General features: G+C 37.2%; 2 protein-coding genes across 2 annotated transcripts in view; both read left to right on the top strand.

Moving 5' to 3' along the window:
• Nucleotides 1–716, top strand: part of LOC125328771 (collagen alpha-1(XXVIII) chain-like) — a 31,946-nt gene extending 31,230 nt beyond the window's left edge. The window contains exon 35 of the mRNA XM_048309861.1: nt 279–716. Coding sequence (XP_048165818.1) covers nt 279–478 — 200 coding nt within the window. The 3' untranslated portion in view covers nt 479–716. The remainder of the gene's footprint in view (nt 1–278) is intronic.
• A 1,581-nt stretch (nt 717–2,297) lies between these two features.
• BBS5 (Bardet-Biedl syndrome 5) lies at nt 2,298–12,976 on the top strand. Its single transcript, XM_048309178.1, has 12 exons — nt 2,298–2,423; nt 3,552–3,634; nt 4,462–4,527; nt 5,329–5,378; nt 5,907–6,034; nt 6,909–7,044; nt 8,046–8,141; nt 8,644–8,706; nt 9,424–9,558; nt 9,668–9,751; nt 11,439–11,462; nt 11,572–12,976. Exons 1-12 carry the CDS (start codon nt 2,362–2,364, stop codon nt 11,671–11,673), a joined length of 1,029 nt encoding a protein of 342 aa, XP_048165135.1. The 5' UTR covers nt 2,298–2,361; the 3' UTR covers nt 11,674–12,976.
• The last annotated feature ends 98 nt before the right edge of the window (nt 12,977–13,074 follow it).

Raw genomic sequence — 13,074 nt, 5'->3', positions numbered from 1 at the left:
ATTGTTTGCTCTTTTTGTATGTGGAGCTATAATACTATTATTTCTGGAATTACTAGAATCATGCCAGTAAAGGGGAACAGTTTATTGACTACTAAGATGCACTTATAACTTGCCTTCAATACTAACATCTTTAGAACTAAAAGAGAATCTTAAACTATCGTATAAGATTAGCAGAAAAAAATAAAACAAAATCAGAGTTTTAAAGGTAAAGTCTATGGAATACAATTGACTTTTACAAACTGAATTGTTTCTATTCCTCTTTTTTCTTTTTATTTTAGAAAGTGTTGTGGACCTCCAGTGCAAGCTAAGGTTAGATCAAGGGCCATGCCGCGTTTATACAATAAGATGGTATTATGATAAAAAAGCCAATGCCTGCGCTCAGTTTTGGTATGGTGGCTGCGATGGAAATGCAAACCGTTTTGAGACTGAAGAGGAATGTAGACAGGCTTGTGTATTTTTTTCTGGAGGTAGGAATTAGTCTCTACATTAAAAATGAGCAGGTTGAAGCTATTGATTATTTGGCTTTTTTATCAAGTATCTAGCACGATATCTAAAATCAAACCAATTAATTTATGGAACGCTAACTTTATGAAGGCATATGCCCACTAACTAAAACAAGTCTACCTATGCAAGCATACTTTAATACTTTTAGCACTTATTATATGACATTGTGATTATAACAAAATAGCAAATTTTCAGCAGTATCAAGAGTACAACCTTTCCTTTTTTACTCAGTTATAGTAAGACCAGTGTAGCATTTGCCATAGCAGTTGCCCTTCCTTCACCTAAATCTTAAAATACTACCATTGTACAGTCACTAACTAGACCTTATTTTAAACTACTTATATGGCTTTGGAAACCAATCCTTAGTCATTAGGTAATTTCTTCTCCCTTTGTTACAGAAATCTGATATTTGGCATGGATTCTGCAATGAAAACTTCACATCTTATAAGTGAAACTGTTCTCACAAATAGTATTTCACTATTTAAAGCATAAGATATCCATTTCCAAATTACATGCAGAGTACTACTGAGTACAGATAAATACAACAAATGCATCAACTTTTGGCCTATGTGCTCACTGGGTCACAGGACAGGAAGGTGGTTCAGTTCCTTCCCCACCTTTCCTAAACATATCACAGATACATTTAGTCCTTTTTTTTCCTGTAAACTCGCCTCAGTTTTTATTAACTAGCCAAGATCCATGACAATTACAGTTAAAACACATCCACAGACTTCTGTGAATGAATATACCAATAACTGGCACCACTGCATTGGGTTAGTTCACGTCTAAAGTAGTCCTTGTTACGTGTTCCTCTTCTGAAAGCCAAGCCTAATTTTTAAATGTATTTTAATATTTTCATCTTCCTTAGTTAACTATTTAAACTTACGTTCAAAACATTAAACACTGTCTGCCACTGTGATACTGCTTTTTACGTTTATGTCTGCCTGTATATGTTGCATTTTCTATAATATACCTTAAAGCTTGTTTCTAATAAAACATTTCTGGTTTTACTGCCAGGACAGAAAATGGATAATGGTACCTTTACTGGACTAAAAACTTACCTCACAGCTAAATCACACTTACTGCGTCATATGTTTCAGATAATGTAACTGGATTTCTGCCACAGCCCTTAACAAGGCCAAACATCTCAGATTACCCACTCCTGTACATGAAACTCGATGGTCATTTTTGGTTGGATTTGGGCGGTTTGGGTTTTTTTCCTGAGCAAATGGTAACATCAAGCACATCAACAAAAAACAGAGTTTGGCCTCAACCAAAACACCCTCCACCCTTTCTGCTTGCAGAACCCTCGGCCCCTCTCCTGACACGTCCAGAGAGGACGAGGCACTTCCCACCTGCTGCTTTCTGATTTCGTACAGTTTGTGTCAGTTTCCAGATGGGTGCAACGGGGTCCTCTCCAACCCAGGGACAAGCTTTAGGGAAAGAACTATCAAAGGACAAGTTTCTTCTTAGGATTCTTTTTCGGAGTATTATTTTTTAAATTTGAAAGTGGTACGGCACTGCAATTAAAATTTGGATACAGTTTTCAAGTAATTTCAAATTAAAAATGACACATCCCATCTATTTTAAAATAAACCCAAAACCACCAAACAAACACCCACCCCGGAAATCGCCAGGGCTGAAGGCTGCATTAGCGAGAACGCGAGCCTCTCGCAGGTTTTGGGTTTCAGCGCCTCAGATGAGCCGGGGGAGGAGCCAGGGCGGGCGGGAGTGCGCGCGCGCTCCCCACGTGCAGCACCGCAGCCAATCCCGGCCGCCGCGGGAGCGCGAGACCGCCCCCCCTCCCACAGCCCGTTGCCAGGGCGGCGCGCGGACTCGTCGTGGCGGGTGGCGGCTATGAGCGGGGTACTGGACGTGCTGTGGGAGGACCGGGATGTCCGCTTCGACATCTCCCCGCAGTGAGTGTCCGTGTCCCGGCCCTGCCCTCACAGCGGCGCTCTCGGGCCCGCCCGGCGCCGACAGGCTGCGGGCTGAACTCTCCCTCTGCAGGTGGAGGCCGACCGCCATTATCGGCGCGGTGCATGCCGGGAGCGCCCCGGTGTGGCGGCGGGGGAAGAGCGAGTTCACCTGGCGGAGCGGGGCGCGAGAGGGCGGGCACGGCTTGATGGGTGGGGCCCACTCACCGTTTCCAATCTATAAAAAGAAAACAAAATAAAAGGTTGGACACTGGAAGAGTGAGGGAAGGGTATATATTTTTTCCAGCTCAGCTTTTCGTGCACTGAGAAGTATAGCCAAACTGAAGGCGTGTGGCTGCGGGGACGGTGGCACTCATGGTTACCAGGACTTGGCGTCCCTGCCGTGGAGTTAGCATCCTCCTCAGGGAACAGGGCGGTGGCTGTGCAGTATTTCACGAAACTCTGTCTTTATAATACATTTTGTTTCTGTCATGCCATGCATGAAGAGCTTTGGCTGCTTTTGACAATACGATTAAAATACAGCAAAAATTCATACTACATTTGTTGTTATGTAATTAAGCGGTTAGAACAGTTAAATGAAGCAAAATAATAATATAAACAAATAAATAGAAGACCTCACAAAAAACCAAACCAAAGAGCAAACCACACCCTTTGTGGAAAATTTAGCTGAGCGTTTCATATGTCCTTATACATAAGATATTTCTTTTGCTGGCATTTCTTCTTTCCTGAGCCTACTTCCACTCCTTGTGACCTGAAAGTACAAGAGGCAATAAATTCTATCCTCTAAAAATTATGTGAATGCAAGTGGTTTTTTTCTTTTCCCTCCAATTTCCACACACTTTCTCCTTATTTTGGAGTATAGTTTTCTTGGCCACACTTGCTACATATTTATTTATTGTTATGATTTAATGATAATGATATTAATATTTTTAATCTCTGAGATGTAGTGCTAATTTCAGGTATGTAAAGTTGATCTGTATGTATGGATGCATATGTGGATTTTTCACTGCATGACGTACTGAGCAGAAAACAGAGGAAAGTGAAGTAGGGAAATAGAAATGGCCTTATTTTTGCAAGATAAATCAGATTATTTTTCCTTTTTTTTTTTAGACAAATGAAAATGAGACCTGGAGAGGTCCTTATAGACTGCTTAGAGTCTGTTGAAGATACCAAAGGAAACAATGGAGACAGAGGTAACTGCATACTCAGGGAAATTGTAAATTTTCTACTATTTAACCTGTATAGGTTCATGAAAGCCTGGTCAGGTTTCCATTGAACTCAGTATCAGTGCTCTGTTGCACAGAAGAGATCCTGCTTGTTTCATAGATCTGCCTCAGAGTGTTTTCAGACAGGATCTCCTAAAGTTGTAGGAAAGTGATTCTTGTCTCAGAATTTGTTTAGAATTGAAAGCCTTGCAAGAATAATCCATTTATAAACAGTGTGATGCTGTTCTGCCGTAATCCTCTTTAATGCTCAATTTTTCCCAGGCTGTTTTTAACTGAATTAGTAAGGAATATGTAGTGGCAGGGGCTAAAGCTGCCAGCATGCTGAGATGACCCTTCTGGGGCTTGGATGTGCTGCTCTACAGGGTACAGAATGGAATAAATTTGCATATGACAAAGGGGTGAGGTTATTCATGAAGACAGCTGTGATAGTTAACTCACTGCCTTCCCCTTCTCCCCAGAGCAGTTCTGCACTGATTGTGTCTACATTTTTACTATAAGCATCTGGATTGAAATCAATAATTGTTCTTGGTTTGATTTTGAGGAATGCTGGTATATATTAGAGGTTGTTTCATTTGTTCCTTGTTGGATTTTCTTTCCCAGCATTTAAGAAAAAAATGTGTTTAGTGGTCTAGTGATTTTTCTGGTGGGGTGTCCTGTGCTTTTTGTCTTTTTCCTGTCAAGGGGAAGGAATATTCTGTTGTTTCAAAACTAAAGGTAAATATATGTAACAGAACAGAACATTCCAATTAATGGAATTTATTTAGATTTAAAATATCTATACTCTTTATCTCCAGGCCGACTGCTTGTGACAAATTTGCGGATCATTTGGCGCTCACTGTCGTTGCCCAGAGTCAATCTCTGTAAGTATTACCTTTTGTTTTCTTTTGTGGTGGCATGCTATTCCTTCACAAAGTATTGATTTCAGTACAGAATACTGAAGTATAATTGTGTTGCTCTGTTACTAATGAATCTATTTATAATATAGGAACTGAGGTGATAATTCATAGAAAAATAGTAATATTCAATATTCGATGTTAATGTCTTGGAAAATAAGCTGAAGAGTTCTTCAGACGTATTTTTCATTTGGCTGATGTGGGATTCATTTGATTTTTTAGAAAGAAACAGAAGTTTCAGCTTCATCATACATTGCTTTAATTGTACCTCTTGTTGCCACCTGTTTATTCGCCTTCTGCATTTTTCTATTTACTCTCCACAAGTACCTGCCTTTCCAATTTTAGTGTTGTAAACTCTGGATAAGTGTCTCACTTTAACTGTATGAGTAGCTAGCGGTCTGCTCGTATTTAATTTAATGTGCTGAAACAGGGGCAGGATGCAGTTACTTTGTACCCCAGTTATTTCCAGTACTCAGTGGGGAATCCCCTTCTGTGGAAATATTTATTGGATTGGACTGTACACTGAGCAGACAGACAGGGTTGGTCCAGGTTTGAGAACAGCACTTGACCAAACCACCTCCCAAGATCCTTTCCAGCTTAAATTAGTCTTCAGTGTTGTGATAAGAACCCAGAGGATTAACCACAAGGTGTAATTCTCACAAATAGCATCCAAAGCTGTGCTATAAAATTCAGTAATGTCCTTAGTAATTTTGACTCTTATTTTTCTTGTTTTCAAAACAATGTTTTTTTTCTCCCCTGACTTTTAAGCTGTCGGTTACAACTGTGTTATAAATATAACTACAAGAACTGCCAACTCAGTAAGTTCCAAAAAATACTTTTAAAAATAATAAAATAAGTTGTAATTAGTTGTTTATACTTACTGCACTATATCAACAATAATCTGAAAGTTTACTTGCAAGATCAGTAATAGAATAGTAACAAAAGTTTAATCTTAAAAGTGTAGAGCTCTCAAATACATAGCTTGAATGGAATTACATGCAACTGTGAAGCTATTTGTTTGACTTGCTGCAAAGAACTAGCAGGAAGATGCTGTAGATTTCCTGGGCAACCACATGATAACAAAACCAAAAATACTGGTTCAGTCATGATATTGCAAATGTATAGCAGGCAGGCTTCATTAGTTTTACTGTTGGTGGAACTGCTAGTTTATCGAAAAGAAAAATAAGTTCAGTTGAAGACAGCAGTAGATCAGTGGTAGAATCAGGATTACACCTCCATATGCTCTATTTAAAACAATAACTTAGACAATATCTGAAGAATATTTATTATTTGTACAATCAAGCTACTATACTGACAAAATGTAAAATTTCATTTTTCCCTTACAGAAATTACGAGGGCAGACAGAAGCTCTGTATATATTGACTAAATGTAACAATACTCGGTTTGAGTTCATATTTACCAATGTTGTTCCTGGAAGTCCCAGACTCTTCACTTCAGTTATTGCTGTGCACAGGTAGTGTACTTAAAACAGTGTTTGATCAATGACTCAAATATGGGGGGTTACAACTGCTGATAGACACAGTATATGACTGTCCATATTCAACATTCAGAAAACTTTCCCAAAAGAGAACAATGTCTGGAAGGAGAGGGGAGAATGATCACAAATTTTAGTAGACAACTGCACATAATGACAACTAATCTGTATTTATACTAGTTATTGAACACAATTCATACACCTTGTGTGTATAAACTATCTGAACAAATAAAAGCACAGAGGAGCTAATTTCAGTGTGCATTTTCAAGATACGATTTCTGTCAGTAATAATTCCCTGTAATTTCAGACCATGTAAAGGAAATGAAGAGTTAAATCCTGGTCAGAACTCTTAGTCAACTATAAAACAGTGTATGCTTCCCACCTAAGGACAAGTCATCTGAATGAATGTGTGCATAATACATTACCATAGGTGTCTAAGAGCTATGGAATACTGACATATATACTGGATGTTTGTGACTTAACTGGCACTGAGAAATAAAGGATTGTTAATGTCCATGCTATGTATAGCATGGGACCCAGGAAACTTAGGCTTTGCAACAGAGGCTGGGTGATGGCTGTCTTAAGGAAAAGGAAGAAATAGTATAGACATGAACAATACAAGAGATCAAAAAGTTGTTAAAAACCCCTTTTAAGTTTAAAGATAATTTCATTAAGGAAAACTAGAATATAATTTAGTATGTTGAAAAAGTTTTGGTAGTACTCTCACTTTTGGGCAATGTGGTGATAAGAAAAGCTGAAAATATACATTTCGTATCTGCATTAAAACAAAAAGTAAAGATAATAGAAAAACTGAACTATGTATGAACTAGTGTGTATCTTTTATTTTTTGCAGAGCTTATGAAACTTCCAAAATGTATCGTGATCTGAAGCTGAGAAGTGCATTGATTCAAAACAAGCAACTGAGATTGTTACCACAGGAACAAATATATGATAAAGTCAATGGAGTTTGGAATTTATCAAGTGACCAGGTATAGTGAAGAATCAGAGTGCATTGACTACAGAAAAGTTAAAATGTTTCAGCTTCCATGTAGCAATTGTACTAACATAGTTTTGTAACCTCCAAGGGATTACCCTTAGTGCTGTTCATCAGCTGATGCATGCAGAGAAACTGATGCCATTTGCTACTCACTACAACAAAATCTCCTTTTGCAACCTGAAGTCTACATGACCTGGCTAATATGCAAGGAACTAAATATACAGTTTCTGTTAAAAAGATATATTTATGAGTCTAAAGCTTTGTATGATTCTGAAGGAAAATCACCTTTCTGAAGTGCTCTGCTGAATGTTTGTATGTTTACATACAGCTTTGACTAAACAGTATTAAGATTATATTGTCTTTTGTTTAGTGGAAATCGAAAATATTGGAAAGGAATCTGTGTCTTAAAACAAGAAAAGATAAAAGACTTTAAGATAAAAATAGAAAACATTTATTATTTTACAGGGCATTAGTTGCAAGCATATCCCGGAGCAGTGAAACAAAACAGGAGCTGATATTTCTGTCTGTGCAATTTTAGTCCAGAATAGAAATATGATCCACCCTCACAAGCTAAAAAGTTCTTTCCTCTACATCCCTTGGCACACATCTCCTCAATTACCTAAGTTTAACCCACATGCCATTATACTTACACTTTATGCCAGTTCCAGATCTGTACAGTTAATAACGCTCTCAGATGGCTTCATGTATTCCCATGAGGTTGGCTGGGCTGTGACTTGATCCAGCCTTGCTGCAGTAGTAGGAACTCCCAGCTATTTTCATTACTCAGGTTCTGTAGCCTTTAAAGATTGGATCCTGCTTCCTTGCAATCAATAGAAACATTTCGACTGGGTTTGGTAGGGAAGAATCAGGCTTTTAGTGAATTAAATATGAAGCTGTACCTTGCTTATGTGTAAATGGATAGCAATAATCATCACATTTGGGAAAAAAAACTCTGTACTTAAAAGCAATGCTAACATGCCTTTTCTTTAATAGGGAAATTTGGGAACATTTTTTATTACTAATGTGAGAATAGTTTGGCATGCAAATATGAACGACAGCTTTAATGTCAGCATACCATATCTACAAATTGTAAGTATCTTACAACCACCATTTTCAAAATTAAACAGCATATGCTCAGGTCTTTAGTTAAAACTCCCAGCTCACCAAAATTTTATTTCGTATCCCACATTCAGGGAGGAATTTAGCCTTACCAGCATCAACCGCAGGGTACATTTTCTTTTCTGTCCAGATTAGTTGGGGAATTTCATGGACAGGTACAGGTGTTGAAAATGGCTTGTATTTCAAATTTTTTAAGTATTTATTCTGATGCTTCATGCCACCTACATACACTGGGAATAATGATCTGTGAACCTGATGTTCAGAAATTTACTGTTACCACTTCTAATAAAACACTTTTTCTTGAGTTTTCAGGGGTTCCGATTTGTAATGGTAAATGGGAGGGAATGCTGGTAGCCAAGCTTCCAGAGCCAGTAACTGTAATTATTACAGTGTAAAAAACCAAACTGCAACAAAGAGATTTTCATCCAGTACTTACAAAATTTTTAACAGTGTTATACCTCTTCATCATTAGCGTTCAATAAAAATGAGAGACTCCAAGTTTGGTTTGGCACTTGTGATAGAGAGTTCTCAGCAGGTAAGAAGCTTTAGTAGCCTTTTTATATTGATTACATTTTTATATACAATATTTCTCTAATTTTGAAATGTTATGGGTATACTTTTAAGGTACATAAGAGCATTCCTTCTGTGTGGCCTTTTGAAAACTTTAAAAAAATTCTCTTTGCACTTCTTCAAGTGTATGTTAGGGTCAATATGGCTATTGGGAGTTACAGTTTCTCTAAGCAAAGCAACAATAGGCCAGCATGACTAGCTTATAACTGTCAAATACGCTGTCTTCTGACAGATTATCTTTGGGATCTAACTAATTATCTTTGGGATCTGTACTTAATTAAGACCACTCTTTTAAATCTTCATTATTTCTGTGTATCTGAAAGCTGCTTTAGTAACAACATCAAGACCTAACAGACTAAACATTTGCTGGGAATCAATTGTTAATATCACTTCTGAATTTATCCTGCTCTTGTTTGCTTGTGGTTTTTTGTAAAAGGAGTTTGTTCCCCGTGTATATAATGGGCTAACAGTTAAAAGCTTATCTACCTCATAGAGAAGCATTGTCATTGTTTTTATTTCACCCATGATTCAAGTGGCAGAATGAAAAAAGATAATATCAAAGATAATGTTTTCTCAGCAAGCTGAAAATTGCTATCATTAAACTGGAAATCACTATCAAGGAGAAAAAAACTGTTTAAAAATAAGACTAATAAACAGATGTTGTCTTTTTTCTGTTATATAGAGTGGAGGATATGTACTTGGTTTTAAAATAGACCCTGTAGAGAAACTACAGGAGGCAGTGAAAGAGATTAATTCACTTCACAAAGTTTATTCAGCTAATCCTATATTTGGAGTGGATTATGAAATGGAAGAAAAGGTACTCCATTCATTTATTTTAAATTAGATACAATACTGTTAGCAGTAATAAAAATATATTAAACATATTAGATATGTGAATTTACTTACTAGAGTGTTTTAATTTACAGCCTCAACCCCTTGAAGACCTAACAGTGGAGCAGGTTCCAGATGATGTGGAAATAGAATCTGATGAACATACAGATGCTTTTGTGGTAAGTGGCTCCACAAAAACCAGAAAAATAGAATCATTCTTGTTTGATTGTTCAGATTTAAGCAACATACAGCTGTAATCCTCTATTAAAGATAAGCTGCAACTGTACTTTCTATATTTAAAACACATCTACATGCCTTTTATTAAACATCCTGATTATTACAGGAATTTATTCTGTGTATGAATTTTTAATTTAAGAGCAAACTATTATTCAAAATGAATAGTAGTAGATATTTAGAATAATAGTGGCATGTAATTTCTCAATACATTAAAATTAGGAATAGCTTGAAAATCAGCAGTATAATATAATCAGATATAATATATTAAAGCAAGTCTTCCTTCTCTTGGAACAGACAAATAGATGGTGAGATCTATATGCTCAACGTTTATCTAAGATTCAAACTTGAAAGTTTTTTAGAAAGGCAGCAATAATTTTGTATTACTATGTCTCCCAGTATTTCAGGAAAGCTTACTTTAAAATGCCTTAGGTTGCTTGATGACCCTCTTTCCACGAATTTCCAAACTTAGCGTGCAGCTCAGTAACACCTGGCTCCATTATTCACTGCAAGGGTAGATGGCACATGTTTTCAAATGTTAGCCATGGTGCATTGACAATTGACATATTTTCTTACCAGTCTCTGAAATTTGGTAAATTAGCAGGGCTAACACCAGTGTTATTTCCACTCCTTTTAATTTTGCAGTCTTTTACTAACACAGATAAACTCTTGTTTTCTCCTTTCCCTCTTTCCTAGCATTTTGCCGTTTTTCTTTTCATTTTTGCACATTTTTATTCAATCTGCAGCATATTTGAAGACATACCTTTTCCTTAAATGGAGATCTGTTTGCTCTGTTGGTGCCTTTTTCACCTGAATTAAATAACTGAGCTTTTTATATTCTCAAACTAAAACTGGAAGCTGAATATGGTTAGAAGGTTGCTGTAAGAGACAGAGGTTGCCCAGGAGGGAGTGGCTACACACCAGTATTCCACAGCACTTGACACTGCAGGAAAGCGCTTTCTTTGCTGCCTCTCACCAGTCCACACTGGCAGCTGAAGCAAGATTGGGCTCTTTTTGGTAAATAAGATCTAGAATCTGCTGGTCCAGAGATTTCCAGAGCTGTGAATATTTTCTGATATCTGATGAGTTTGAGCCTTCATTACCGCACACACAGAATGGGAAAGATGATATCTCTTCCCACGTCTCTTACTTGTTGAGGTGTTCTATTACTCCATGTTCATTTCTTAGACTGAATATGATGTTAACTGAATTTTTATATTATACATTTTAAGCAAGTTTTTGATGTTGAATAGTAAATGCTGCTGCACATAAGGCAAAAAAATATCAGGATGCTGTCGGTTTGTCTTCATACTAACATTCCCTGTAAAGTGTTTGTCGGTGTAACAAATGTAATATGAAAATGTTACCATTTAAAAAATCTTTATTATGATGGAAAATTCTAAGATTGGTATTTAATGAAAAATACCATAATCCAGTGGTATGTAATCTGTAATCCAAAGCAGAAACTCCTGTTAGAACTCTTTTGTAAATTATTTTAACATAGAAGTAAAACCCTTATAGACTGGATTGTTGTGGAAGACCTACCCAATACAGTTTTGACCCCAAGGAATTATGAGCAGATGTGAATTTTAGACTTCTTTTTTCAAGGTTCTTTTTTGTTTTCCTTTGCAGGCTTACTTTGCTGATGAAAACAAGGTAAGGAGATTTTTTTCATACTATCACATTCAGGTTGTTAAAATGGGATAATGAAATTAAAAAGTGCTTTCTGCTTTATTTTCTCTCGTATCTCATGCATTCAAAAAAGCAACACGATCGGGAGCCTGTTTTTTCAGAAGAACTGGGACTTGCAATAGAGAAGCTAAAGGACGGATTCACACTCCAGGGACTCTGGGAAGTAATGACCTGATTTAGATTGGCACGTTTGTTTCCTAAGCAAGGAGAAACTCTTGGTTCTTGCTGGATTTAGATCTGCAGAAGATAATTTAGAAATATCGGAATAGCAGAGAAAGAACATGCCAAAGCTAAAGAGCAGGCAAATATTATATAATAAGCCCCAGGCTATGTCATAAAAGAAAGATTATTCCAAAACCTTGTATGCTTAAAGGCTTTGCATTTCTTCTGCTGCCTCTAAGCAGTGGGAGGACAGCCACTCTGTAAGGCAGGCAGGGCGGGGTGCAGCTGCTGGGGGAAGCGCTGCCCCCTGCAGGCCCCCCTCGGTCACGGCTGTAAGGACCTGTGAATTCCCTCTGCCTGTCAGACTGGGAGCACCTTGGAGTCCCTCTGCACAACGGCATGGCAGTGCCATTTGACACACTTGTAACCTCCGCTGTTTTCAAGATTGTCCTTTTTCTCCCTCCCCTGACAACACGAGAGTTGGCCGTGGTGTTTCAGACCCCATTTTATACAACTTCATGGCTCCTGTGTTTATGGTATTGCGCTTTGGCTGCCAGGACCAGGCACTGATTGCCATTTTACATAGCACTATGTCAGAAAAGGAAGCCTCCTCTTTTTCTGCACATGGAGACCACTGTTTGAGACAGGGCAGTGTGAGGTATGCAGTTTGACGCTCAATATCAAGTATTCATGTATTTATACAGAGTGATGTACTTTCCCATAATGATTATGTTTGAATTAAATTTCCATAACTTGTTTAATGATTTGCAACACAGAAACATTTTGTACGTAGGCATATTGGCTGTGTTATTGATAGCTTTAAGAAAAAGCAGTTCTGTTCCAAATAATAGCTTTCATGTCTCATAATTTTGCTAAATATTCAGCACTTATCATTCCAAGTATTTAATTATAATCCAGATATGCTCATACAGTTGTTGTTTGTTCGTTTGTTTTTGCTAGAGCACTTTTTTAAGCAATGATCTAGAAAAAAATGCACATGCAAATAGCTTCTGTGTGTAAGTCATTAGACCTTTTATGATGTTATGTGTTATAGAGGAATGAGTCATTTATTGTTTAAAGGAAGACACAGCTGTTACGTTTTCTAGTGAGATAAAACCTCTGTGCTGTTTTCTATAAATGGAAAAAGTCAAATGAGCTCTCCTCTCAGCTGTTATTTCAGCAGCTGACTGTTAAAGTAACTGTGGTGTGAATGTAATACTGGTGTTTGTAGAAAACCTTTCAAGGTATATGTTTTAATGAAATACTACCTATATTGAAAAGCAGTCGTTATTTCAATAAACTTTGATAATACTATATATTGTTGTAGATCTTGCATTCAAGTAGTTGTATTTTGATCCTGTTTCCATTACATTCAAAGAACTTTTTACCATATGAGTGGAGACTTCAATTTGAA

This window comes from Corvus hawaiiensis, chromosome 7 (genome assembly GCF_020740725.1).
Source record: "Corvus hawaiiensis isolate bCorHaw1 chromosome 7, bCorHaw1.pri.cur, whole genome shotgun sequence".
NCBI classification, from domain to species: Eukaryota; Metazoa; Chordata; class Aves; order Passeriformes; family Corvidae; genus Corvus; species Corvus hawaiiensis.
This window is presented reverse-complemented; position numbering and strand designations above follow the sequence as displayed.

Excerpts from the sequence above, each read along its gene's own strand:
- BBS5 (XM_048309178.1), top strand. The coding sequence starts at position 2,362 with ATGAGCGGGGTACTGGACGTGCTGTGGGAGGACCGGGATGTCCGCTTC. Across the intron at positions 3,635-4,461 it reads AGGAAACAATGGAGACAGAG|GCCGACTGCTTGTGACAAAT; the intron begins GTAACTGCATAC and ends CTTTATCTCCAG. Across the intron at positions 6,035-6,908 it reads TCAGTTATTGCTGTGCACAG|AGCTTATGAAACTTCCAAAA; the intron begins GTAGTGTACTTA and ends TATTTTTTGCAG.